Source organism: Penicilliopsis zonata (genome assembly GCF_001890105.1).
Source record: "Penicilliopsis zonata CBS 506.65 unplaced genomic scaffold ASPZOscaffold_4, whole genome shotgun sequence".
Classification (NCBI taxonomy): domain Eukaryota; kingdom Fungi; phylum Ascomycota; class Eurotiomycetes; order Eurotiales; family Aspergillaceae; genus Penicilliopsis; species Penicilliopsis zonata.
Genome location: NW_019208914.1, coordinates 1,253,666 through 1,273,743, shown reverse-complemented (window position 1 = coordinate 1,273,743; position 20,078 = coordinate 1,253,666). Strand labels below are relative to the sequence as shown.

General features: G+C 52.3%; 11 protein-coding genes across 11 annotated transcripts; 7 read left to right on the top strand and 4 right to left on the bottom strand.

Moving 5' to 3' along the window:
- Positions 1-149: 149 nt before the first annotated feature.
- On the top strand, positions 150-1,187 carry ASPZODRAFT_150759 (hypothetical protein; the record flags this gene model as incomplete). The annotated part of the gene is made up of 2 exons (XM_022725663.1): positions 150-434; positions 501-1,187. The coding sequence occupies 2 exons, from the start codon at positions 150-152 to the stop codon at positions 1,185-1,187; spliced, it is 972 nt and encodes a 323-aa protein (XP_022583067.1).
- Positions 1,188-1,452: 265 nt separating this feature from the next.
- On the top strand, positions 1,453-5,914 carry ASPZODRAFT_130621 (hypothetical protein). Its single transcript, XM_022722549.1, has 4 exons — positions 1,453-2,174; positions 2,240-2,748; positions 2,811-4,797; positions 4,867-5,914. The coding sequence occupies exons 1-4, from the start codon at positions 1,927-1,929 to the stop codon at positions 5,483-5,485; spliced, it is 3,363 nt and encodes a 1,120-aa protein (XP_022583066.1). The 5' UTR covers positions 1,453-1,926; the 3' UTR covers positions 5,486-5,914.
- On the bottom strand, positions 5,553-6,607 carry ASPZODRAFT_130620 (hypothetical protein). The gene is made up of 3 exons (XM_022722548.1): positions 6,343-6,607; positions 6,055-6,288; positions 5,553-5,971 (listed from the first exon to the last, which is right to left on the bottom strand). Exons 1-3 carry the CDS (start codon positions 6,520-6,522, stop codon positions 5,699-5,701), a joined length of 687 nt encoding a protein of 228 aa, XP_022583065.1. The 5' UTR covers positions 6,523-6,607; the 3' UTR covers positions 5,553-5,698.
- A 273-nt stretch (positions 6,608-6,880) lies between these two features.
- Positions 6,881-7,699, top strand: ASPZODRAFT_62843 (hypothetical protein; the record flags this gene model as incomplete). The annotated part of the gene is made up of 4 exons (XM_022729106.1): positions 6,881-6,937; positions 6,994-7,195; positions 7,329-7,512; positions 7,582-7,699. 4 exons carry the CDS (start codon positions 6,881-6,883, stop codon positions 7,697-7,699), a joined length of 561 nt encoding a protein of 186 aa, XP_022583064.1.
- A 112-nt stretch (positions 7,700-7,811) lies between these two features.
- ASPZODRAFT_14684 (hypothetical protein) lies at positions 7,812-9,354 on the bottom strand (the record flags this gene model as incomplete). Its single annotated transcript, XM_022725203.1, has 2 exons — positions 7,812-9,006; positions 9,095-9,354. The coding sequence occupies 2 exons, from the start codon at positions 9,352-9,354 to the stop codon at positions 7,812-7,814; spliced, it is 1,455 nt and encodes a 484-aa protein (XP_022583063.1).
- Positions 9,355-10,409: 1,055 nt separating this feature from the next.
- Positions 10,410-12,024, top strand: ASPZODRAFT_1622554 (hypothetical protein). Its single transcript, XM_022726567.1, has 4 exons — positions 10,410-10,548; positions 10,634-10,992; positions 11,062-11,704; positions 11,766-12,024. The coding sequence occupies exons 1-4, from the start codon at positions 10,533-10,535 to the stop codon at positions 11,774-11,776; spliced, it is 1,029 nt and encodes a 342-aa protein (XP_022583062.1). The 5' UTR covers positions 10,410-10,532; the 3' UTR covers positions 11,777-12,024.
- A 712-nt stretch (positions 12,025-12,736) lies between these two features.
- On the top strand, positions 12,737-14,181 carry ASPZODRAFT_1621167 (hypothetical protein). The gene is made up of 2 exons (XM_022726558.1): positions 12,737-13,223; positions 13,284-14,181. The coding sequence occupies exons 1-2, from the start codon at positions 12,902-12,904 to the stop codon at positions 13,835-13,837; spliced, it is 876 nt and encodes a 291-aa protein (XP_022583061.1). The 5' UTR covers positions 12,737-12,901; the 3' UTR covers positions 13,838-14,181.
- Positions 13,810-14,920, bottom strand: ASPZODRAFT_130614 (hypothetical protein). Its single transcript, XM_022722547.1, has 3 exons — positions 14,849-14,920; positions 14,543-14,754; positions 13,810-14,473 (listed from the first exon to the last, which is right to left on the bottom strand). The coding sequence occupies exons 1-3, from the start codon at positions 14,905-14,907 to the stop codon at positions 14,046-14,048; spliced, it is 699 nt and encodes a 232-aa protein (XP_022583060.1). The 5' UTR covers positions 14,908-14,920; the 3' UTR covers positions 13,810-14,045.
- A 668-nt stretch (positions 14,921-15,588) lies between these two features.
- On the top strand, positions 15,589-16,391 carry ASPZODRAFT_130612 (hypothetical protein). Its single transcript, XM_022722546.1, has 2 exons — positions 15,589-15,933; positions 16,032-16,391. Exons 1-2 carry the CDS (start codon positions 15,886-15,888, stop codon positions 16,272-16,274), a joined length of 291 nt encoding a protein of 96 aa, XP_022583059.1. The 5' UTR covers positions 15,589-15,885; the 3' UTR covers positions 16,275-16,391.
- Positions 16,392-16,510: 119 nt separating this feature from the next.
- ASPZODRAFT_130611 (hypothetical protein) lies at positions 16,511-18,502 on the top strand (the record flags this gene model as incomplete). Its single annotated transcript, XM_022722545.1, has 5 exons — positions 16,511-16,665; positions 16,731-16,821; positions 16,892-17,056; positions 17,116-18,267; positions 18,363-18,502. Coding segments are annotated over exons 1-4 (1,448 nt in total), but the record flags the coding sequence as incomplete, so codon positions are not given.
- A 714-nt stretch (positions 18,503-19,216) lies between these two features.
- On the bottom strand, positions 19,217-20,056 carry ASPZODRAFT_14677 (hypothetical protein; the record flags this gene model as incomplete). Its single annotated transcript, XM_022725200.1, has 1 exon — positions 19,217-20,056. A coding segment is annotated over one exon (840 nt), but the record flags the coding sequence as incomplete, so codon positions are not given.
- Between the last annotated feature and the right edge of the window lie 22 nt (positions 20,057-20,078).

Below are 20,078 nucleotides of genomic sequence, written 5' to 3'. Positions count from 1 at the left end.
CATGGATATGATGACTAAATGTATTATTAATTCCTTCTCCCTCGAGAAGTATAATAAGTATAGATAATTATAAGTATTCTGACTGTGCACCTATAGCCAGCGCTACAACCTATTCCGTTCAGTATAGCTTGAGCTGCACTGCTTCACCAATGATGGATGTCATCTTCGGAGCCGGCTCAATCGGCTATACTGGCCGCGATTCCCCTGAAGACGTCGTCCAGATCCTTGACCTACTGCGCCGCGAGGGGGTCTCACGCATCGACACGGCACAGGGGTACGGGGCCAGTGAGGAGCTTTTGGGAAAGGCAGGCGTTGTCGCCCGGGGCTTCTCTATCGATACCAAGTACTCTGGTGTGATGTCACCGACTCCTTCGTCCAGGGAGGGCCTCATCGCTGCGGCGGAGGAGAGTCTGCGCAAGCTCAACGCTAGCAAAGTGAGTTGCCTTAAAAAGTCTTTTGGGTCTGAACCAGAAGGCTTGATGTTGTGCTGATATCCCCAGGTGGACGTGTATTATCTGCATTCGCCTGACGAGCGAGCTTCGCTCGAGGACCTTCTCGCAGGCATCGATGAGCTTTACCGCCGCGGCGCCTTCGCCCGCTTCGGGCTCTCCAACTTCACGGGCGAAGGAGTGGAAGCAGTCATCCGCATTGCCTCAGAGAAAGGATACGTACTCCCCTCCGTCTTCCAGGGAAACTACTCTGCCGTGTGCCGACGCGTGGAGACGGAGGTCATGCCCGTGCTGCGCAAGCACCACATCCCCTTCATCGCCTATTCACCTAATGCCGGCGGGTTCTTGACCAAGTCTCCCGAGGAGATCCTTGGCGGGCAGACCGGAGGCCGGTGGCAGTCTGGCACGAGGTTGGGCAGTATGTATCACGCCCTGTTCACAACCGAAGGGATGCTCAGGTTCCTGCGGGAATGGAGTCAGATCGCGGACGAGGCAGGCATACCCAAGGCAGAGCTGGCGTACCGGTGGGTCGTCTTCAACTCCTGTCTCAGGGAGGAGTACGGCGACGCCATCATTTTTGGAGCCCGGAATCTCCATCAGCTCGAGGAGACCCTGGCTGCCATCAAGAAGGGACCGCTGGCCCAACGGGAGCAGGACCGTATCCAAGCGCTCTGGAAGGATGCTGAGGAAGACAGTTTTTTGGACAATTATAACAGCTATATCAAGTTTCATCTGTGAAGGATAGAGCCCAACTGAGCTTTGGAATTTCCTCGATTATAGAAGAGGTAGAGTAGTTGAAGAGGGTAAAAGTAAAGATATTCATCTCCCTCGACTCACCTGACTAGCACGTGAATAATTGAACTCGGTGTCTCTTTTTGTCTTCTGCAGGCACCTGCGAGAGCAACTTTTTTTTCCCTTTCGTTTCATCTTTACCATTCAAGACGATTGCTTCTGTCGATAGCCATTGAAAGGTCCTATCTCTCTTTCTGATCTGCTTTGGACCGGGTCTAGGTAAATATTCCCTTTCAATCGAGAAAGACCACGAACTGACGGTCTAGAGTCAAGATTGACAGATCATCATCCTCGATTTATCCAGAAGCTCAGTGATAAAATCATCTCGCTGACATCCGTGGGAATCCGATGGTTCATCCCTGCATCCGTCTTGCCTCGAATCCAGCCGACACCTCGCTATCTGAGGGAAACGAAAGGACCTCGAGATTCCACAAATAAACAGCCGAATCCTGCGATCACACATCTTTGTTTGGTCTATCCAACTGTGACCTCTGAAGGATCAAGCAACGATGGTACAAGAGCCTGTCACGGTTGCAACCGACCCCGCCCTGTGTCTGCTCACCCTTCCTTCTCCGCACGCGGCAGGCATTCATCAGGGCGGCCGGTACCTGGATTCAACCTTCCCCTCTTCACTTCTCCAATCGTCCCATGCTTGGTTTCAACTGCCTTCCATCGTCGTTTATCCATGCGATCTAAAAACATTTTAAGCTGGAATAATAGTCTGCCGACGACTCTATATTCCCCGTCTTCTCCCCACAGCTCCCCTCGACCCTCTGGATCCGGCACTATGGGTGGAGACGCGTCATTGGGAGCTCCAGGCTCTCTACCCCGGAGATCCGACCACCCAGTCGGCCAACGCATCAAGGGCATCTACACTGATCGACTGCGGCAGTTTACGAGTGAGGGCCAATACTCAGGTCAAAACCTCGTCTCGTACGTTTGGTTTCCAAAATTGCCTCGAAAAATAGTATACTCTATAGAGCTAACGGCCGGCGTAGGAAGTACTTTGAAGCTGTCAATTCGGATGAAGACCATGTTAAGCTCTCCGTCTATTCTCCGCCAGACCTCTCTCGTCCGACCTTTGAGGAGGCGACGTCGCACGAATTTAAGCCTACTCACATCGGGGCCTCCTTCGGCCCCAGCTGGTCGACTCACTGGTTCCGTATTCGTCTGACGATCCCAGAGGACATGCTGGACAAGGAGCGCCTGGAATTCCACTGGGATGCTAACAATGAAGGTATGGTCTGGAACGAAGATGGTCACCCGCTGCAGGGTCTGTCTGGTGGCGGCGAGCGCATTGAATGGGTTATCCCCGATGCCTGGCGTGATGGGAAAGAGCACGTTTTCTTCATCGAAATGGCCTGCAATGGCATGTTTGGCAACCCTCCTGGTGACGATCAGATTCAGCCACCCAGACCCAATAAGTACTACACTCTGCACAAAGCGCAAATTACGGCGGTCAACCTCGAGGCTCGAGCGTTGTACTATGATTTTTGGATCATCGGAGGTAAGTCTATTATCGTATTATACGACCATTTCACACACTTCTTTAAACTCAGCCATCCATAGATGCTGCTCGGGAATTCCCTGGAGACTCATGGGAGTCCCATCAGGCGAATGTTGTCGCCAATGCCATGATGGATGCCTTTATTGCAGGCAACGGAAGCCAAGAGTCCATCAAGCAGGCGCGTAAGATTGGCCAGGGCTACCTCGGAGACAAGGTCGACTCGGCGGATGTGTACAAGGCCGGCACCGACAATGCCATTGTTCTGGGTATTGGCCAGTGCCATATTGATACATGTTGGCTGTGGCCATGGGCGGAGACCAAGCGCAAAGTCGCTCGCTCCTGGTCTAATCAATGCGACCTGATGGATCGATACCCAGAGCACCGTTTTGCCTGCTCCCAGGCTCAGCAGTTCAAATGGCTGGAAAAGTATTACCCTTCTGTGTTTGACCGTGTCAAGCGGTGGGTGAAGAAGGGCCACTTTCATCCTATCGGTGGCAGCTGGGTTGAGCACGATACCAACCTGCCGAGCGGAGAGTCGCTTGTCCGTCAGTTTCTCTATGGTCAGCGGTTCTTTGAGAGTCGGTTTGGACAGCGTCACACCACTTTCTGGCTGCCCGATACCTTCGGATACTCGACGCAGATTCCTCAGATTTGTCGCCTGGCTGGAATGAGTCGCTTCTTTACCCAGAAGCTCAGCTGGAACAATATCAACAACTTCCCCCACACCACGTTCAAATGGGTCGCGCTTGATGGAAGTCAAGTGATGTGCCACATGCCTCCGTCAGAGACCTATACCGCGAGCGCCCACTTTGGTGATGTCAAGCGCAGTGTGACCCAACATAAGTCAATGGATCAGGATAACACCTCACTTCTTGTCTTCGGCAAGGGAGACGGCGGTGGTGGCCCTACGTTTGAACACCTTGAGAAGCTGCGTCGCTGCCGCGGGTTGAGCGACAAGACTGGCTTGCTCCCCAAGGTCACTATGGGAGGCTCAGTCGACGACTTCTTCGACAACCTCGAGAAGAAGGCGGCCACCGGGACGGAATTCGCGACTTGGTACGGCGAGCTCTACTTTGAGCTTCATCGCGGCACATACACTACCCAGGCGAACAACAAGCGGAGCAACCGCCAATCCGAGTTTCTCTTGCGAGAGATTGAATATCTAGCCACTCTAGCTTCTCTTAAAGGAGGCTACAAGTACCCCAAGGAGAGGATTGATGACATGTGGGAAGGTGTTCTGCTTTGCCAATTCCATGACTGCTTGCCTGGCAGCTGTATCGAGATGTGCTACGATGACAGCGGCGAGCTCTATGCTGAGATCATGGAGACTGGTCAACATATTCGAAAGGAGGCGCTGCAGGCGCTCGGTTTTGCAACCAAGAACACTGGTAAGGGCTTTGTAGCTCTGAACACGATGCCCTGGCCACGGTCAGAGATAGTCCCGATGCCTGGTGCATCAACGGCTACCCATGGTTCCAAATATGTGCTGGCTAGTGGAGAGACTGGCGTTATCACCGGGCAGCCCATGAGCGGTAGCGAATTGCCTGGCGTGACTGTATCTGAGATCAGACCCGGAGTCTTCCGCCTGGCGAACGAGAGGCTGCGTGTCGAAGTTCAAGACGGAGTCATTACCTCGCTCTACGATGTTGAAGCAGACCGCGAGGTGATTGCAGAAGGCGGCAAGGCCGGCCAGTTTGTGGTCTTCGATGACAAGCCGCTTTACTGGCAAGCGTGGGATGTAGAGGTATATCACCTCGAATCTCGCAAGGAACTCAAGTCTAGCAAGACCGTCATCGCTGAGAATGACCCCCACCGAGTAAGCGTGGTCACTGAAACGAAGATCAGCGACGTCAGCTGGGTCAAGACGACCATCAGCCTTGCCAGCGCTGTCCGAGGTGAAGCGACATATGTTGAATTCGACACCGAGGTTGAGTGGAGGGAAAACATGAAGTTCCTGAAGGTCGAATTCCCTGTTGACATCACCAATACTGAGGCTTCTTATGAGACGCAGTATGGAATCATTCGACGCCCGACTCATTATAACACCACGTACGTCCATATATTCATTTTCCCTTCTTCTTTGAATGAATTCGGTTTAAGCTAACATCTGATAAATAGCTGGGACATGGCCAAGTTCGAGGTCTGCTGCCACAAATGGGCTGATCTCTCCGAGAATGGATATGGTGTCTCCATCCTCAATGATTCCAAGTACGGATTTGCAACCTGCGGCAACCTGATGCGACTATCTCTTCTTCGCGCCCCCAAGGCCCCCGACGCACATGCCGACATGGGCCGTCACCGTATCCGCTACGCAATCCTCCCGCATATTGGAGCGCTGGACTCTCGGACTGTTCGCGCGGGATACAACTTCAACCACCCGCTTGTCCTGCAACCCTCGTCTGGAACGGAGGTTATGCATGCTTTCAAGTCCATTGCGCTGACTGGATCCCCGGCGCTCATTCTGGACGCCGTCAAGCGTGGTGAGGATGACGAGGACGTTTCCCGCGGGGAACTGCCGAAACGGCCTGGCCAGAGCATCATCCTGCGGGTCTACGAGTCGCTTGGCGGCAGGGCCCGCGGAACTATCCACAGCAAGCTGCCTGTTAAGAAGGTATGGAAATGCAATGTGTTAGAGGATGATGAGGAGGAACTGCGGCTGTTCACTGCGGGGGGCAACTCTGGCGTGAACATCGAGCTGAGGGCTTTTGAGATTGCTACTTTCCGATTGCAGTTGTAAATAAATAAATTGGGATTAGGATGAGAGATTGATCTTTGCTTTCTTTAAAAAAAAAAAAAAGAAAAAGCTGTTGCCTCACCTCTATAGCCACTGTACAGGATATCATGAACATCTAAGTAAATAACGCCAATTCGCCAACCTCCCAGACCACCAGACCTCGCTAGATGAATTGAAACAAAGAGTATTCGATCGGATAGGCATCAGCAGGGCAACCTAATCACGGCCGTAACTGATCTTCAAACGCTTGACAGGCGGTTTCTCCCCGTCCTCGCCGTCATCGTCATGGTTCTTCTCCCTATTATTCCCCCCACCGCCCACACTGGCCTTTTTCTTATTCTTCGACGCCCCACCCTTGACGCTCCCTGCTGCAGAGGAGACGCCATCGTTATTCGACCGGTTCGACACGCTCATGGGGCCATTATACGTTGACGATGGGGTTGGGGCGTGCGAGGGCGTCGTCACTGCCGACGAGGGGGCGGGGGAGTCCTGAAAAATTTAGCATTCACGCAAGACTGAGAACTCAATGAAAAAAAGAAAAGAAAAAAAAAGAAAGAAAAGAAACGACATACCCGCATGAAACTGGCAGAACTTCTCGAAAACACGCGGTCGATATCTGAGACTTGGGCTTTCCGGCGCGACAGAGTTCCCGCGCCTGCGCTGGAGAGACCTAACGTCGTGGCGCCGAGGTTCGAGGCCGCGGACGAGCCCTTGATGTAGTTGTCGAACCCCTTGATGATGTTTCCGGCTGTCGTTTCCTCGAGGTAGGATTGTTCGAAGCGGAAGATCTGGTCTTCCAGTTGGGCCTGGTCGGATTAGCTTAGCTTTTGTCTTATTGAAAAAAATTGGAGTGCTCATACCATGCTTTTATCCATGAGTCGTTTCTTCTGTAGAGTGTCGCGCAGCTCGCGGCGCAGTTTCTCGTAATAGGGTAGGCCGCGGTTCGTGCCATTCTGCTCCGTCGCACCTGGTGTCGGTGCAGTGGTAGTGCTCGTTGGTCCTGTCGGAGCGGATGTCGTTGGGGGGGCGGTTTCCGCCATAATTCGGGATCTTTTCTTTTCCCACTTATGCGGAGTTTTAGATTCTATCGGGATAAAGAGTCAAAGAGTACCTCGTGGATAGTGCTATGGAGTAGGTAGTTACTTTGTACTAGGATAGATTGATGGAGTTTGCTTGGTTTGTCTTGATTAGTAATGGGTCCAATACACCGCTAGTCCCAAAGCGCATCTAGTACGATCGGGTGGTGGGTGTGGCCTGTTTATCAATCTTGCAAATGACAAGGCAACTGACTTGCTCTTCATCCCTGATAGCAGGAGGAAAGTAGACTCCGACATTCTGATATACCTGATATAAATTCTTTTTTCAAAAATAAAGAAAATGGACCACTCAATGCATCATATGGATATGGACATGGGCGACCACGGCGATATGGATATGGGCAAGTGCAATATGAACGTGAGTCTTGTTCCAAGACAATACTTTGGTCTAGGCTTTAAAGGCTGAATGTGTAGATGCTTTTCACCTGGTCGACCAAGGACCTCTGTATCGTCTTCTCTCAGTGGCATATTACCGGTCCTCTCTCCCTGCTTGTGTCGTTGGTGGCCATCGTGCTGTTGACCGCGGGCTACGAGGGTGTGCGCAATGTGACGAGGCAGTACGAGGCCACTCATACGCAGCGCCTGAGGGCGTTTTCGGCTGGATCCGCTACGACAGGTTAGTCTTCCTTGCTATCTATTTCATCAATAATTACACTTGTTGTATTCTTTGTTGTGGTATGGATGGTCGGTAGACTGGGTGCTGCTTCTGCAACTCCGAGATGAACTGAACTGTCATTGACGAGAAAAAGACGCGGAGACCGGCGATCAACTGCCTGCCACAGCAAGTTTTACCGCGGGTCCCAACCAGACCATCCTCGATGCAAGCTCACCGCTGCTTGTAGGCCGAGACAATCAAAAGGCGGTGGAGCAGAAGGGGAAGATTGTGATGGCGGCGCTGTATGCCGTCCAGGTCTTCTATAGTTTCTTCATCATGTGAGTCGGGATACCATAGCTTTCCCTGGTACAATGCGTCTTGTCGGTGCTAATCCAATGCTACCTAAGGCTGCTTTTCATGACGTATAATGGCCTTGTCATGCTTGCTGTTGCGGTTGGTGCGTTTGTCGGGTACTTGGCTTTCGGCGAGGGCATGACGGCGACCAAGACAGTGGCTTGTCATTGAACTCTGAAATGGCGGGAGCACACTGTGTTAGACAATTTCTCCCTGTTAAGCATAGCCGCTCAATCATTCAATCATTCAATTCTTCTTCTTCTTTGGGAATCAATTCAACCGGTTATGGCACCTCCACGTCACTTCCATCATCTCCAAAGCCAAAGCTGAAGCCACCCTCAGGGGCGTCTGCATTATTGCCATCTTCTGCCGTCTTTCCATGAACCAGTTCATCCCATTTCCGTTTCTTGCCTTCCGACTTCTGCTTCAACTGTTCGTAGGCCTGCTCCAAGAGGTCCGGGTGGGATACTTGTAACTGTTTCACAAATCGCTCATATGGATCATGGACATCCTTGCGGAACCCTGAAATCTGGTCGGCCTTCCTGCTCAAGAAGTCCAGCGCAGCAGTTAGGTGCGCGCGGGGAATAAAGTTTTGCGTAATGGCAATCGAAGGTTCGATGTTGACGACCAGATGCCACCATCCCGAAGGAACATGGAGGACCTCTCCCGCCGCGCAGATGCCCTCCACACAGCCAGGTGTGCGGCGCGCCTCGGCGTGGAAGCCCAGCAGCCACTCTGCAATGCTCAGCGGCGAGGTCACCTCGCTCTGATCCTCCGATACATAGACTCCGGGCGGAGGCGGTAGCTTGGACGACGAGGGGAACATTATCCAGTATTTGGAACCACGGAGAACCGCATTCCACGCACTGGTCGCATTAGGGTCCTTATGAAAGGTGCTCCCTGACCGCTCAGGGCCGATGATCAGCCACTGTCTGTCCGGGCGGTCATTCCCCAGGACAGAAAACAGGTCTTCTCCAAAACAGGACGGCGGCCAGTAGGCTGCGTCCGGTTCTTCGTCCGGTTTCCCAACCTTGAGACCCATCTTGGACACGAATGCGCGATCAAAGAGATATAACGGGCTTTCGTCCGAGTTGTTGTGCATGTAGTCCCCGTAGGTCCGGAGGGGCCAGTCCACTGCTTCCGCACGAAACACGGTGTCGCCATACTTCTCCAGAAGGGCCTCTACAGACCAGGTCTGGTAGACAGGCCATGCCCTGACGGGTTCCGTGAGGATGAAAGGTTTATCGGTCCAGCTCTCCTGGAACTCCTCCGGAGAGAGATCTGGCAGACGAGGAATGGCGTTCCTGACGGGGATCTTCGTGACATACGGGTCCAGCGAGATATGTGCGCAGTAAAACGGACGGTGGAGTGTGTCGGAAAACAGATGTGAGCAGTCCAAGATCGACACCTGGGACTCTGGCAGGTTCAGGAACGTGGAACGCCATGTGCCTCTCCACGAGAAACCGGACGGGATAGATCTGACACCTCTTAGCATGAACCTTCTTGAGGCAGGTAGCACCGACACATGGCTCGAGAAGCACGTGTGACGTCGTGAGACTCCCTTACCGTATAAAAAGCGCCTTCCACAATTCCTCCGCTCTGGTGAAGGCGTAGAAGGCCTTACAGGTGCGTCCGATGTTCAAGAGCGCCGCGCCATCTAGCAGCTCCAGCACCGTGATGATCAGCTCATCTGGCAGGATATTGAAGGCCCCGATGGCCGACCGGAGATTCCACGCAGCCAAAAGGGCATTTCCACTCGGTTTGACGCCTAGAGGATGGCACGGAATCGCATCCTGAGAGATGTCCTGTGCAGTTGGGTCTAGCATGATTTCAGAAACTCCCCAATTTCCATTGGATGGACAAGCCACGGAGAAAAGGAAAACACCGGGTTTTTTTTATATCGGCCTTACTACAGCCTCACTGCAGCAGCAAAGAAAAACCAAAGGGAAAAGACGGCCCAGACTGACTGATTGGCTGGGCGGGGGGACAACTCGCTATGGGGCCAGCCAGCACAATCCAGATAATAATACTACCCGACAAACATACACACAAAAGAAAGTTATGGGGGAAAGAAGGAATAATAATATCAAAAGTTTTGTTCTACAGACTAGATAGAAGAAGCTTCAAGCGATAAATTAATTAATATCCCTCGTTTGGACGTGTAATACCCAGAACAAAAGGCCGTCCCCCATAACTATTATTTTATTCTTCAAACTCGAGCAGCAGAACCCAAAGGCGGTGGCCACTGTCCGGCGGTTCGGCAGAATGGCGCTAACCGCCGAAAATTTCATGGCTTCAAGAAAAAAAAAACCCCCCCCATCCATTCCCGCCTTTTCTCTTCTCTCTCTCTTACCACTTCCTGGAATTACCCATATCACTACCAGATTTTCACACCCAACTAGTCCTTTCAGTACTCTCACGTTCGAGAGTCAGGTTCTAGTTGTTCCCCCCCTTTACGCGAATAAAAAAACCGTTTCAAAGTCTCTAAGACTGCGACCACCCCACTGGGTTCGCTAAATCCCCTTCACTTCTGTCAACCCCACCGCCGTGTACTGACTTGACCGTGTCGCTAGTGATCGCCCTCATACCACAACCGCAATCATGGCTTCTAACGACAAGGGTTTGGAGGAGATCCCCGAAGGTAGGTCGAGCATTTGGTATCCGGAAAAGAGACTGTGTGCGGTCGCTTGTCGGGCGGCGTGCTGCCGTTCGGTGTGGCGACCCTTACGGTCGACATGACCTCAGAGAGAAGAGAGGACTGACAATACGTTCTTCTTGCTTGCTACAGGTCAGATCGAGACCAACTACGATGAGGTCACCGACTCCTTCGATGCGATGAACCTCAAGCCCGAGCTGCTTCGCGGTATGTTCTCTCACCTACAACCCGAAAAAAGATCCATCCATCAGGTGGGGTCGGGGAGGGCAAAAAAAGTTCTAACGGTTATCTTCAGGTATCTACGCTTACGGTTTCGAGCGCCCCTCTGCCATTCAGCAGCGTGCTATTATGCCCATCATCAAGGGTAAGTCATACTTGATAGATTTGATGTGGTGAGAATATCAAGAGGCAAATTCTGATTTTTTTTTTTTTTCGTACCCTACATACAGGCAGCGATGTGATTGCTCAGGCCCAGTCCGGTACTGGAAAGACCGCTACCTTCTCTATCTCCGCCCTTCAGAAGCTCGACCCCACCCTCAAGGCCTGCCAGGCCCTGATCCTCGCTCCCACCCGTGAGTTGGCGCAGCAGATCCAGAAGGTCGTTGTTGCCATCGGTGACTTCATGAGCATTGAGTGCCATGCCTGCATCGGTGGTACCAACGTCCGTGAGGACATGAAGGCTCTCCAGGACGGCCCCCAGGTCGTCGTCGGTACCCCTGGTCGTGTCCACGACATGATCCAGCGCCGTGTCCTCAAGACCGACCACCTCAAGCAGTTCATCCTCGATGAGGCTGACGAGATGCTGTCTGTAAGTGGTTTTTCCCTTGAGTCGATGGAAGTCCCTTGAAAAAAAAAAACATGCTGACCTCCCTTCTAGCGTGGTTTCACCGAGCAGATCTACGACATCTTCCAGCTCCTCCCCCAGTCCACCCAGGTTGTCCTGCTGTCGGCTACCATGCCCCAGGACGTCCTGGAGGTGACCACCAAGTTCATGCGCGACCCCGTCCGCATCCTGGTCAAGAAGCAGGAACTCACCCTTGAGGGTATCAAGCAGTTCTACATTGCCGTCGAGAAGGAAGACTGGAAGCTCGACACCCTCTCCGATCTCTACGAGACCGTCACCATCACCCAGGCCGTCATCTTCTGCAACACCCGCCGGAAGGTCGACTGGCTCACCGACAAGCTGACTGCCCGTGACTTCACCGTCTCCGCCATGCACGGTGATATGGAGCAGGGCCAGCGTGATGTTATCATGAAGGAGTTCCGCTCCGGTTCTTCCCGTGTCCTGATCGCCACCGATCTCCTGGCCCGTGGTATCGACGTCCAGCAGGTCTCCCTGGTCATCAACTACGACCTTCCCTCCAACCGTGAGAACTACATCCACCGTATCGGTCGTGGTGGTCGTTTCGGTCGTAAGGGTGTTGCCATCAACTTCGTCACCGCTGACGATGTCCGTATGATGCGTGAGATCGAGCAGTTCTACAGCACCCAGATCGAGGAGATGCCCATGAACGTTGCTGGTAAGTCGCTGCCGTATTATACCTGGTTTTTTAATATACCTGTCATGCTAACTCGCTTCAGACCTCATCTAAACGCTTTTACGAGTCACCTTCCGTTTATGTCGATGCGGATCGCGATCGCAGTACGCCAATAATGGTACCGGGGTGAAGCGGCGATTCACCAAACCAAATCGCACATTCTCCTTGTACAGAGCAAAACTTTTCCCCTCTTCAATAAAAGTGGCTTCCTGTATCTCCAGCATTTACTCCCGCTTACGGTGGTTGGTTGAGGATGCGGTGCTATTGTTAGCGTACCTCCCTCCTCTTTCTGCTGTCATGGTTTCTTATGTTTTCTGCCTTCGGAGATGCTTCCATGTTTTGTGCGCTTAATTGCTGTAATTCACGATCTGCTGCATCATCTTTTTTTTTTTCCTCTTTTCCTACCCTGCCGTCACCTTTTTTTTCCCTCTCGCCGTTTATCCGGCTCGCTCTGGTTGGTTAAGGGTGCCCTCATGCTTAATCAATAGATCGGGTAAAAACGCCTTGTGCTTTTTTTATTCATTCGGGTGCTTTTCATTGTCTTTTCTCCCCATGAACGGACGAGGCAGGTTGGGCGCACGAATGAATGAATGATGAATCTCAGGAGTGGTTTTTGTACCTGTTTTCACTTTGATAGATAGAGGTAAATGCCATTCCATATGCTTTTCCATACCGAGTCCCCAAATCTTGTAAACTAGTCGCGCCAATACGTGTTCGTGGTGGATTCTCGAGTGCCTGTTCCGAACCAAGTGAGGCGGACCCGGGGGGGTTTCCCTTTTGGACCACGTCAAACACAATCTCAACCCGACCGATGCCCTCCACAGTGACTGGCTCCTTTCGACGAGGCATCTCGAGTCACAGTCTATCGTCCAAACAATAGGGAAGCGAGTACATGTTGGTGTGGTCTCACTTGATTTGTACTATTGTTAAGCTCCACGCAATACAATAGTTAAACCCTAACCATGTCTCGATGAAATGGGCAGTGAATGCCATCCTGACCTGTTCTAGGCACCCACACATCTACCACATAACCCCCAGCCTTTTCCTTTCTCTCCTCTACTCTTTAAATCTTTGGATCTTGTGCCTTCCTGCTCTTTTGATCTTATACCTCTCTCATCTCTCTGAATATTATCTCTTTATTCATTAACATACCACTCATCTAACATCAATCCAATCCCCATGGCTGACACCGACGGCACCCCGCTCCTTTGGGCATACCAGCTGCGTCGTGAGAATGTCTATCTTGCCGAGCAGCTCGAGAGCACCAGCGCTGCGCTCGACTTGAACACTTCGACCGCGAACGAGCTGAAGAAGACGGTCAAGGAGCTACGGACCTGTATCCAGAAGCTAGAATCGGAGAACGCCACTCTCAAACTAGAGCTGGAGAGTCTGGAGGGCAGCGTGAGCATGCACCTGGAGGACTTGGTGGCAAGGCTGCAGGAGGTTGAGCTGGAATTCCAGCCTGGGCCGAAGAAAGCGAAGAAGTCGAACCGTCTGACCGGTAAGTTGATAATAGCTAGACATATTCGTCCATTCCTACTCACAAGGTCCAAAAAAAAAGATTCGACCATCAACGATTCAGACGTTGCCATGGTCCCTGACTCGATGCCCTCCAACCCATCCATCCACCAGCCCAACGAAGGAGAACGCCCGTCCGAACCCGACATGCGCCACCTCCTAAGCCAGAACCAGCGGACTCTCTCAGACTATTTCTCCTTCGCAGAGAGTGTCCGCACCCAGCTACCCCCCTCCAAGCGCGAGGGAGTCCTCGTCGAAGCCTTCCTGACAGGTCTCCGGTTTCCTGGCGCGCGGCACTCGCTCGGGATACAGCTCGACGAACATGGTTGGACGTGGATGGGGCTTAAGACCGCGCTGCAGCAGTTCATGAAGCACCAGGATATCGGGCTGCCGATTGGCACCAGGCCCAAATCCAAGTCCATGCTACACGGTAAATCCGGCAAGGCGAGAAACGATGCAGTTTGTCCCCCGCAGCAGCACGAGGGGAAGGAGAATATCAGCGTGAACATGAATGTCGTCGACGGGTATGCGGCCGGCAAGACTGGGAAGAAGCGGAGACGATGCATCTCTATCGTTCCCCCTGACGAGGAGTGGTGAGGGGTCTGGATACGAATCACGTCTTGACATGGGATGATGATAATGATAATGACTTATGGCTTATGTTTGGCGGGGTTTATTGTTCCTTTTTTTTTCCCTTTTCTTACTTTACGATATTCGGTTGATCATGTACTATGTATGTCTGTATTTCAGCGTTCTGTGAATATTTACAGATGAGAAGATCTAAAAAACAGAGAAGGATCTCCATTTAGGTCTCCTTGTACTCGTAGGCGCCGGTGCTATCCTCAACGGCGACCTCGATTCTACCCTCGGAGATCTCCTGGCCACCGACGGAGATGGTGGCAGTCATGATATCTCCGGAGACGACGGGGCCGACGCCCTTGGGCGTGCCGGTGAGGATGATGTCGCCCTTCTCGAGCTGCATGACGCGCGAGATCTCGGCCAGCTGCCGGGGGATCTGGTAGAGCATCAGGCTGGTCGAGTCGGACTGGCGGACGTCGGATCCGACCTTGAGCTCCAGGAAGGCGTCGTGAGGGTTGGGGAGGCGTGCCTTGCTGATCTCCTCCGAGATAGGGAGGAAGGTGTCGAACCCCTTGGCGATCGACCAGGGGAGGCCCTTCTTCTTCGCTTCCTCCTGAACGTTCCGGGCGGTCATGTCGATAGCAAGAACGTAGCCTGGAAAATATTATTAATGATGGACTATTACATATAGCCTCCTTCGCTCCTCATGATTTCATCACTCACTCTCGATCGCATCCAGAGCGCCCTTCTCATCTGTCGGGTCCAAGTCACGAACGGTCCGGCCCATCACAACGCCGAGCTCGATTTCATAGTGCAGGTTGATGCCCTTGGGACGCAGCACGGGGCCCTCGCCTGGAAGAAGGATGGAGGAGGTAGGCTTCAGGAAGAAGAAGGGCTGCTTGGGCTTGGTGTTGTTAAGTTCTGTGATGTGGTCGCTAGAAATGAAAGGTCAGCAAGAATCTCTCTCTCTCTCTCTCTCTCTCTCTTTTTCCTTCTATCAATATCTCTAGATTTCAATGAAGAACGTACGCGTAGTTACGGCCAATGCAGACAACCTTTCTGCAGTTGGCGCGGATGGAGGCGGCCATGGTGACTGTCGGACTAGTCCGTAGGGGTCAGCAAAATCACGCCAAACAGTCGACAGCTAGTACGAGCAACTCACAGTAGATGAGAGGATGAAGGAGAAAAAAAATCACTGGTGCAGCGAAACAGACCGTGGAGGTTGCAGGTGTAAATAAGAGGCCCAGAGAGACCTGGAAGCTACTTTTAGGTGCCGTCCGTCCGAGTGCGAAAGCCTGCGGAGCCCCTCCGAAATACGGCAGACTTGATCCGCTGGCCCTCCTTCCCCGCGTTTCGCAGGCATCCAAGACGGAGATGGGGATTTGACAGCATGCAGATGGAGACGGCGGACGGATCAATCTATTGGATATTGAGCATCCCTCAAACGAAAGACTTGCTTCGTATGGTGGACAGCCTGGGGTGTCGAGTAGCGCCGGAGACATGGACGGATAAAGATAATAGCGGTAGCGAGTTTTCTCATCGTGATGGAGAAGTACTTTTGGGATAATCCTGGTCGATACGGAGTAGCAATAGCTTGCAAGAGTCTGGACGGTGCGAAGATAGGATGACGAATGGAGGGATTCTGATACTCTGTCGCAGAATGTCGTAAGCTGCAGGCGCCCGTCATCTCACCCACTTGTAGTACATGTAGTATTCCGTAGTCACTCCTGATCGGTTGGGAGTTGAGACATGGTCATACTAGAAAAAAAGAATCAAGATAGATGGAAATCAACACAGAATTACTCTGTAGAGGATAGTGGGCTATTTATATAAGAACCTCCCCGCTGAAGTCATTGTTGGTCCCGCCTGTCCCTTTTTGGAACACCCTATCATCTTCTTAGACAACAACACGCTTCAAGGATACCTCCTAACTTCAGTCCACCACTATCTATCTATCTACCTCTTCTTTACGGTCAACCTTCTTGCAGGCTAATCCTCTAATGTTCATTAACATTTAATACTGCAGTTTTTTATCATTTCTTCTTGGAGTTACTAGGTTTCCCAGCATGCAGGTCGCTGAGATTCTATCGGACCTCACGTCTCTACGAGTTTGCGTACGTCACACATTGCTACCTCTCACCTTTTTCTTTGGCAATGGGAATGCTTTTGCTAGCTATCTATACACGTTTCGAATAAGCTAACCCCATGGCAGGACTACAGTGATGCTCTCGCTCTCGTTACCGCGAACAAGAAGGTGTCTGGGGGTGGCCTGCTGGAGAATTCCACCAATGTAAAGGAGCCATCCAGCCGGAATCAGGAGCTAGAACGGGCAAAAGAGTTGGTAGACCTGCATTACGCGGTAAAAACAAGACATGTGGATGGGAAGGTGGACAAAGAGCTATCTCGGGCAAGAGAAGATGTGAGCCGAGTCCTCAGAGAGCTGTCGTTATTCTGAGGCCCTTTATATTCTGTTTCTACAACTTCATGATATCACGAGTTTAATGCTTTCTAACGAGATGATCCACGATGAAATTGATATACACACAATATATCCAAGCAAGTTCAAGTCAGAATAATCTGAACGTATTTGTGTATGCCTCAGGTGTCGAAATATACATTTCGGGCCGATAATTATCCGAACACGCTTGGTGATCGCGCGTCACGGAATCCGTTCTCTACCAAGTAACCATCCCTCTCTCCAACTATCCAGCTAAGAGCGGCTTTCTGAAGCTAGCGGGCAAGATGGCGACCAGCGTGGATGCCAAACTGCTCAGGCAGACCAAGTTCCCTCCCGAATTCAGCCGGAAGGTAGACATGAACAAGGTCAATATCGAAGTGATGAAGAAGTGAGAACCGGTCTGAGGCAAGCGCTGGTGAAGGGTGTTGGGCTAACGGACGGTCATGACTACAGGTGGATTGCTAGTAAAATTTCCGAGATTTTGGGCAATGAAGACGATGTGGTTATTGAGCTCTGCTTCAACCTTCTCGAAGGGTCGCGCTATGTAAGTTTACAGGTTGTACCCCAGGGGTCGTGCTCATGGAAAACTAATGTGACTGGCTCTTTCCTGATAGCCGGATATTCGATCCCTACAAATTCAGCTCACCGGATTCCTTGATAGAGATACACCTCGATTCTGTAAAGAGCTCTGGTCCTTGTGCCTCAGCGCTCAAGAGAACCCCCAGGGCGTGCCCAAAGAACTCTTGGAGGCGAAGAAGCTCGAGCTGATACAAGAAAAAGTGATTAGACCATTGGGATTTTCTTGATCCTATCGTTCAACGGGCTGACCATTCTTCAGGCCGCAGCCGAGAAAGCAGCGGAGGAAGCTCGACAGCGCAAGGAGCAAGAGCGGACGAGAGAACGAGAGATCGAAGATCTGCGGCAACGAGAAAGGGCCGATAGAAATAGAAGAGGAAGGGGGGGTCGAGGGGGTCGGGACTTCAACCGGAGACCTTCAAGATCACCGCCTCGGCGAAACAGCCGCGATCGGTTTCGTGAACCACCGCCTCGAAGACGCGAGTTAGACTCGTACGTTCCTACTGGGTCTCGTCGAACCCGTCGGTCCTCAAGATCGCCAAGTGGTTCACCTTCCCGCGTTCTATCTTCGTCACGTTCGCCGCCGCCGCGCCGGCCACGCCAGGAACCCCGCACCCGACCCAGAGACACTCGTCGCCGGTCCCCCAGCGGCTCTGTGTCTCCTGACAGACGGAATCACGGGAAGCCAAGGAGACAAAGTCCTGATTACGGTGATCGCGCTCGATCCATTTCCCGCAGTGATTCCTCGCGCTCACGTTCCCCCAGAAGAGACCGAAGGAGACGCAGATCCGTTTCGTCCCGCAGTTCCTCGCGATCGCCTGCCGTGAAGGATCGCCGCAGAAAAAGGGAGGCCTCTGGGTCCAGATCGGGGTCGAGATCGAGATCTCGCACCCCGGGTGAAAGAGGTGGCAGGCGAAGGAGATCACCTCCACCTCGCGATTCACGCGTTGATAGAAAAGAACCCACCGCTGATATTGTCAAGGCCCGCCATGACCGTGACGACCGCCGCTTGAGTCGCAGCCGAAACCGAACCGACGGCCGCAGCGGACGTCGGAGCCGCAGCAGGGGACGCACCCGCTCTCGCAGCGGGACCCCACGGCGTTCGGTTTCACGCTCTCCTTCTAATTCTCGGTCCCGCAGCCGCAGCCACACGAGGGATAGAAAAAGACGTCGTTCCATCCCTAGATATGCTCCCTCCGCCCGAAGACGGCGTAACACCTCTTCCGTATCTATCCCCACTGAGAAACGCCAGAGAATGACTGATTCAGAACACACCGCTTCCAAAAAGACACCTCAGCAGCCAACCGAGAGCTCGGACAAAGAGATGAAGGAGGCGGATGAGGTGCGTGAATGACCTCGAGGCTTTAAATCAACTTCTCGTCTGCTCTAGATCGACCAAATAGTACCCTTTCATGTCTGTTTTCAACTCCCTCCCCCCGGCCTCCAACTCTCATTTCCTTTCCTGTCCCTTTAATAAGACGATCATGCTAACGCTCTACCAACTTACAGGCAACTAAGACGAAGCCTCTGAAATTCCCCTCCTTGGAACTGCGCGAAAGATTACTGCGCGAAAAATTGGTTGCAATGCGCCGCACCTCAGGTGAAACCGGTAGGTGACATAAACATACAAAGCATCTAGGAAATTCAACTCAAAAAATAGAAACCATAATCATTACCGGTAATCCTTTCAGTATCCTGTCTAGATCTCAAAGCAGATAGATGCCCTTTCTTACGGATTTCATTGCGTCTTTCGCCTCGCTACCAGTATCAGATCTCCAGACTCTCCATATCGAGCAACGGAGTATGTAGTAGGTCTCGGCATCTGGACATTCGAAATATCCATATTCTAACGTAGTCCATACGATTGAATGATGGGTAGTCTGTCCGAGAATCTGGCCAGATTTCGGCAACCATGGAGTCGGTTAGTGGATGATAGTTTCTGATTTCTCGGTCAATTATTTTTGAAGGTACGGACCGGCATGTCCATTGTTTGAATCCATTATTGTAGAAGTTAAATTATGTTAAATTAACTCTAGTTTAAGAGCCAGTTAAGATAAGTAGTTAACTGATGGTTATGTTCTTCATTGTAAAGGAATGTGGAGTAGTTTGAACAGGCCAGGCCTCGAAGGTATCCATCGCCTCGAATTTTGCAAAGCAGCAGGCGTCACCCACGGCCAAAACAAAAGTAACAGTACATGAAAATCAAGAAATGAAAATATACAATTAGAATTAAACATTGAGGACGGGGTTGAGACGAGTTCGTCTCTGAGCCGCCAAATTTCTAAGCCATCATATTCGGTGCCCTAAAAGTTCCAGTTCGTCGTATCAAATGAGATTTGTCGCATCGTCCATTGTGTGTGTATTTAGTCGCATCCGCAAACGGTGACCGTGTTGATGACGGTGACGGTCTGAACGCTGCCGGTGGCGGTAGGAGCGGCGGTGATGGTGACGGTAGGGGCAGTGACATACTCCGTGGTGTAGGTCGAGAAGCTGGTGCTGTACGAAGTGTACTCGTAGACGATAGAGCTTTCAGAGCCCGAGCCAGAGGAACCCGAGCCAGAAGAGCCAGAAGATCCAGAGCTACCCGAGCTGGAGCCAGAGCTTCCAGAGGAGCCAGAGCTGGAGCCAGAGCTACCAGAGGAGCCAGAAGAACCAGAGGAGCCAGAAGAACCAGAGCTACCCGAGCTGGAGCCAGAGCTGCCAGTCGAGCCGGAACCAGAGCCAGAAGAACCGGAAGCGGGAGAAACAGCAGTGGAGGTGGCGGAAGTCGGGGAAACGCCAGATGGGTAAGGGGTGCTGGTCTGAGCGGGAATAGTGACGGATGAACCTGAGCCAGAGCCAGAGCCAGAGCTGCCAGACGAGCCAGAGCTGGAGCCAGATGAACCAGAGCTGGAGCCTGACGAGCCAGAGCTACCGGAGCTAGAGCTAGAGCTGCCAGACGAGCCAGAGCTGCCAGAGGAGCTAGAACCAGAGGAGCCAGAGCTGCCAGACGAGCCAGAGCTACCGGAGGAGCTGGAGCCCGAGGAACCAGACGAACCGGAGGAGCTGGAGCCCGAGGAACCAGACGAACCGGAGGAGCTGGAGCCCGAGGAACCAGACGAACCGGAGGAGCCTGAAGAACCAGAGCTGCCAGAAGAGCCAGAGCTAGAGGAACTAGAAGAGCCGGAGCTGGAACTACCTGAGCTAGAGCCAGAGGAACCAGAGCTACCAGTGGAAACAGAGCCG

What these genes read in the sequence shown, in the direction of transcription:
- ASPZODRAFT_130621 (XM_022722549.1), top strand. Translation starts at nt 1,927, where the DNA reads ATGCGATCTAAAAACATTTTAAGCTGGAATAATAGTCTGCCGACGACT. An exon ending in TCAGGTCAAAACCTCGTCTC is followed by an intron (nt 2,175 to 2,239) that starts GTACGTTTGGTT and finishes CGGCCGGCGTAG; the next exon opens with GAAGTACTTTGAAGCTGTCA. An exon ending in TGATTTTTGGATCATCGGAG is followed by an intron (nt 2,749 to 2,810) that starts GTAAGTCTATTA and finishes AGCCATCCATAG; the next exon opens with ATGCTGCTCGGGAATTCCCT.
- ASPZODRAFT_130620 (XM_022722548.1), bottom strand. Translation starts at nt 6,522, where the DNA reads ATGGCGGAAACCGCCCCCCCAACGACATCCGCTCCGACAGGACCAACG. An exon ending in GACTCATGGATAAAAGCATG is followed by an intron (nt 6,289 to 6,342) that starts GTATGAGCACTC and finishes TAATCCGACCAG; the next exon opens with GCCCAACTGGAAGACCAGAT. An exon ending in GTTCTGCCAGTTTCATGCGG is followed by an intron (nt 5,972 to 6,054) that starts GTATGTCGTTTC and finishes TAAATTTTTCAG; the next exon opens with GACTCCCCCGCCCCCTCGTC.
- ASPZODRAFT_1622554 (XM_022726567.1), top strand. An exon ending in AGGCTGACGAGATGCTGTCT is followed by an intron (nt 10,993 to 11,061) that starts GTAAGTGGTTTT and finishes CCTCCCTTCTAG; the next exon opens with CGTGGTTTCACCGAGCAGAT.
- ASPZODRAFT_1621167 (XM_022726558.1), top strand. Translation starts at nt 12,902, where the DNA reads ATGGCTGACACCGACGGCACCCCGCTCCTTTGGGCATACCAGCTGCGT. An exon ending in GAAGTCGAACCGTCTGACCG is followed by an intron (nt 13,224 to 13,283) that starts GTAAGTTGATAA and finishes CCAAAAAAAAAG; the next exon opens with ATTCGACCATCAACGATTCA.
- ASPZODRAFT_130614 (XM_022722547.1), bottom strand. Translation starts at nt 14,907, where the DNA reads ATGGCCGCCTCCATCCGCGCCAACTGCAGAAAGGTTGTCTGCATTGGC. An exon ending in TGCATTGGCCGTAACTACGC is followed by an intron (nt 14,755 to 14,848) that starts GTACGTTCTTCA and finishes TTTCATTTCTAG; the next exon opens with CGACCACATCACAGAACTTA. An exon ending in CGCTCTGGATGCGATCGAGA is followed by an intron (nt 14,474 to 14,542) that starts GTGAGTGATGAA and finishes AATATTTTCCAG; the next exon opens with GCTACGTTCTTGCTATCGAC.
- ASPZODRAFT_130612 (XM_022722546.1), top strand. Translation starts at nt 15,886, where the DNA reads ATGCAGGTCGCTGAGATTCTATCGGACCTCACGTCTCTACGAGTTTGC. An exon ending in TCACGTCTCTACGAGTTTGC is followed by an intron (nt 15,934 to 16,031) that starts GTACGTCACACA and finishes ACCCCATGGCAG; the next exon opens with GACTACAGTGATGCTCTCGC.